This window comes from Gadus chalcogrammus, chromosome 14, assembly GCF_026213295.1.
Source record: "Gadus chalcogrammus isolate NIFS_2021 chromosome 14, NIFS_Gcha_1.0, whole genome shotgun sequence".
Classification (NCBI taxonomy): Eukaryota; Metazoa; Chordata; class Actinopteri; order Gadiformes; family Gadidae; genus Gadus; species Gadus chalcogrammus.
Window position 1 is genome coordinate 6,430,585 of NC_079425.1, and position 2,500 is coordinate 6,433,084.

General features: G+C 43.5%; 1 protein-coding gene across 1 annotated transcript in view; it reads left to right on the plus strand.

Annotated features, from left to right (window-relative positions):
- si:ch211-186j3.6 (neural-cadherin) overlaps nucleotides 1-2,500 on the plus strand; it is a 153,888-nt gene that overhangs the window by 45,147 nt on the left and 106,241 nt on the right. Inside the window, exon 9 of the mRNA XM_056608050.1 lies at nucleotides 1-113. This exon is cut by the window's left edge and continues 15 nt beyond it. Coding sequence (XP_056464025.1) covers nucleotides 1-113 — 113 coding nt within the window. The remainder of the gene's footprint in view (nucleotides 114-2,500) is intronic.

The following is a 2,500-nucleotide window of genomic DNA, read 5'->3' on the forward strand; positions in this document are numbered from 1 at the left end:
TCCCCTTCTTCACCTCGTCCATCTACGAGGCCTCGGTCACGGAAGGGGCAGAGTCTGGGACGCTAGTCTTTCAAGTTTCTGCTAACGACCTGGACCTCGGCATGAACGGCAAGGTAGGCACATAGAAGAGTCCTGCACAAAAGTACACACACATGCACAAACACACAGAAACACACACACACACACACACACACACACACACACACACACACACACACACACACACACACACACACCACATTCATGCGCACACACACACACACACACACACACACACACCCAAAAGCACACACACACACACACACACACACACACACACACACACACACACACACACACACACACACACACACATACACACACACCACAATAATACACATACACACACACAAACAAGCAGCTGTGCTTTCTCTCTCACACACACACATACACACACATGCATGCAACATACATACTAACAAATACAAAAATACACTCCTGCACAGACCCTCTCTCTGAGACATATACAGACACACTGACACACACAAGCACACACTTACAGTCACACACACTGGTGCTGGAGAAAATCAGTAGAGGGAGAGAGGAATGTTGCAACTCGTGCGAGCGTGGCTCTTCACCTCTCAGCCCTGGTCATCAATTCAGTCAGACAGAAAATCCATAATCTCCTGAGAAGCCTCTTTACACTTTGAAACTCCCCCCAAACTCTGAGATGAGCCTTCCTTTGGAGTGTAGGGGAGCGTAGGAAATGAGAGGAAGAAGGGGTGCTGAGTGAGAGAGGGAGAGGGAGAGGGGGTAGTTTGAGATATGGAGGGACCTTTTGGCGGGTTAGATGGGAGCACGGGCAGATGCACACACAAACACACGTGCACACGCACACACACACACACAAACACGCACACACAAACAGACACACTGGCACAGACTGCAGGCAAACAGTCTGTGCAGAGACTCACACATGGAAATGTCTCGGTCTGCATTGTTTGATGTCGCTGGAGAAGGTCTGAGCTAAATTCAGAGAATTGTACACAGGAATAGGTTTTTCTTCCACTTTCCTATAATTGGCTTCACACATTTGGGGAGAATATCGACACCCAAATGAAAGACCTCCAGATTCGCGAATGCATTTTAATTAAGATTTTGATTAGGATAGGATAGGTTATTTTGGCTCGTAATTACATACTTATCAGCGGTTTAGACCGGTTGGAATGAATGGTTTCTCCATAGTTTCTATGATTCTATAAAGGGGATTGAGCAATATGTAAACTGCTCAAATAAAGATAATTTGCAGTATATTTCAGGAGATTGTTGAAATATTGGATTTAGTTTGATACCATGAATAGGAAGCGCTGTATAGCCCGAAGATGCAAAAGGTTGATAAAATACAATAAACTAACAGTAAATGTTGATATAGTATATCTCTGTTTTCCCTGGTTTGCGAGTTATCCTGTTAGCAATGTTAGCTAATAAACATGTAAACGCGTGTTTGGTTTGGCTCCAGGGAAGGCTTTGCTCTCGCATGGTAGGAAAATTAGAAAACGCAATTTGTACTTTGTGTACCTTTTTAACAGCAAGAGGCACAGCACTAGATAATCACACCCACTGTGTTCTTTCACGGTTTATTGGAAACACAGTGGTAGCCAAGCATGTATAGATCCCCCGCTACCATACACAACCCGGTATAGCAAGGGATATCACTCATTCTCTGCAGTTACTAGTGGTCTTAAATCATGGTCTAGCAGATCCAAGGTACTAAATAGATTGTGTCAGAGGGTAAACTGATCAAGGGGGTGCTGATTTCCAAGCTCTGATACAGTATAAATTAAGGATTTATTGAAGAACAAGATGCCAAAATCTTCTCACCATTCTTGACATGACCAATGCACTTGCAGTTTCTTGGCAAGTGCTAATTATACAATTTCAACATCACTCTGACTCTGCCGCCATGAGTGGTGTTGACGTTATCAAAAAAGTTTTTTGATAAGGGTTATGTAACGAGAATGAAGTGCGCATGTGCAAAACATTGCGTTTGCATTGACAGGAATCTTTCAATGCCACGATTTGGAACACTTCAGAGGACATGGAGGAGCCCTGACTGACAGAGTAGCTGCAGCTAAAAGCCCTGTGAAGTTCAAACCTATCCCTCATCCAGAAATTTGGCATTGTTCACTCCCCTGTTCTTATGTCGCCATGTTCTTTTGAAAGAACAACTGCAGTCAGACGCTCCAGAGTATGTATTCATTATGCACGGAGACAGTATAGAGTTTCACTCAGTTATGTCATTTTCTCTTCCTATTTCCTTTCCCCGTTTGAGCAAATGCATTAGGCAAAGCAATTTGGGAAATGTGTGGAATCAACCATATGTGTCACATAATCATAAAGGCCACCTTATACTAGAGCATCTCAGTGTCCTATTTACCCCACTAGCTTCTGTTGCTGTTGGCTTTATGTTGCCTAGCCCATTTATTGAATTGAATAACAAGTCTTTCGATGATTAATGGCC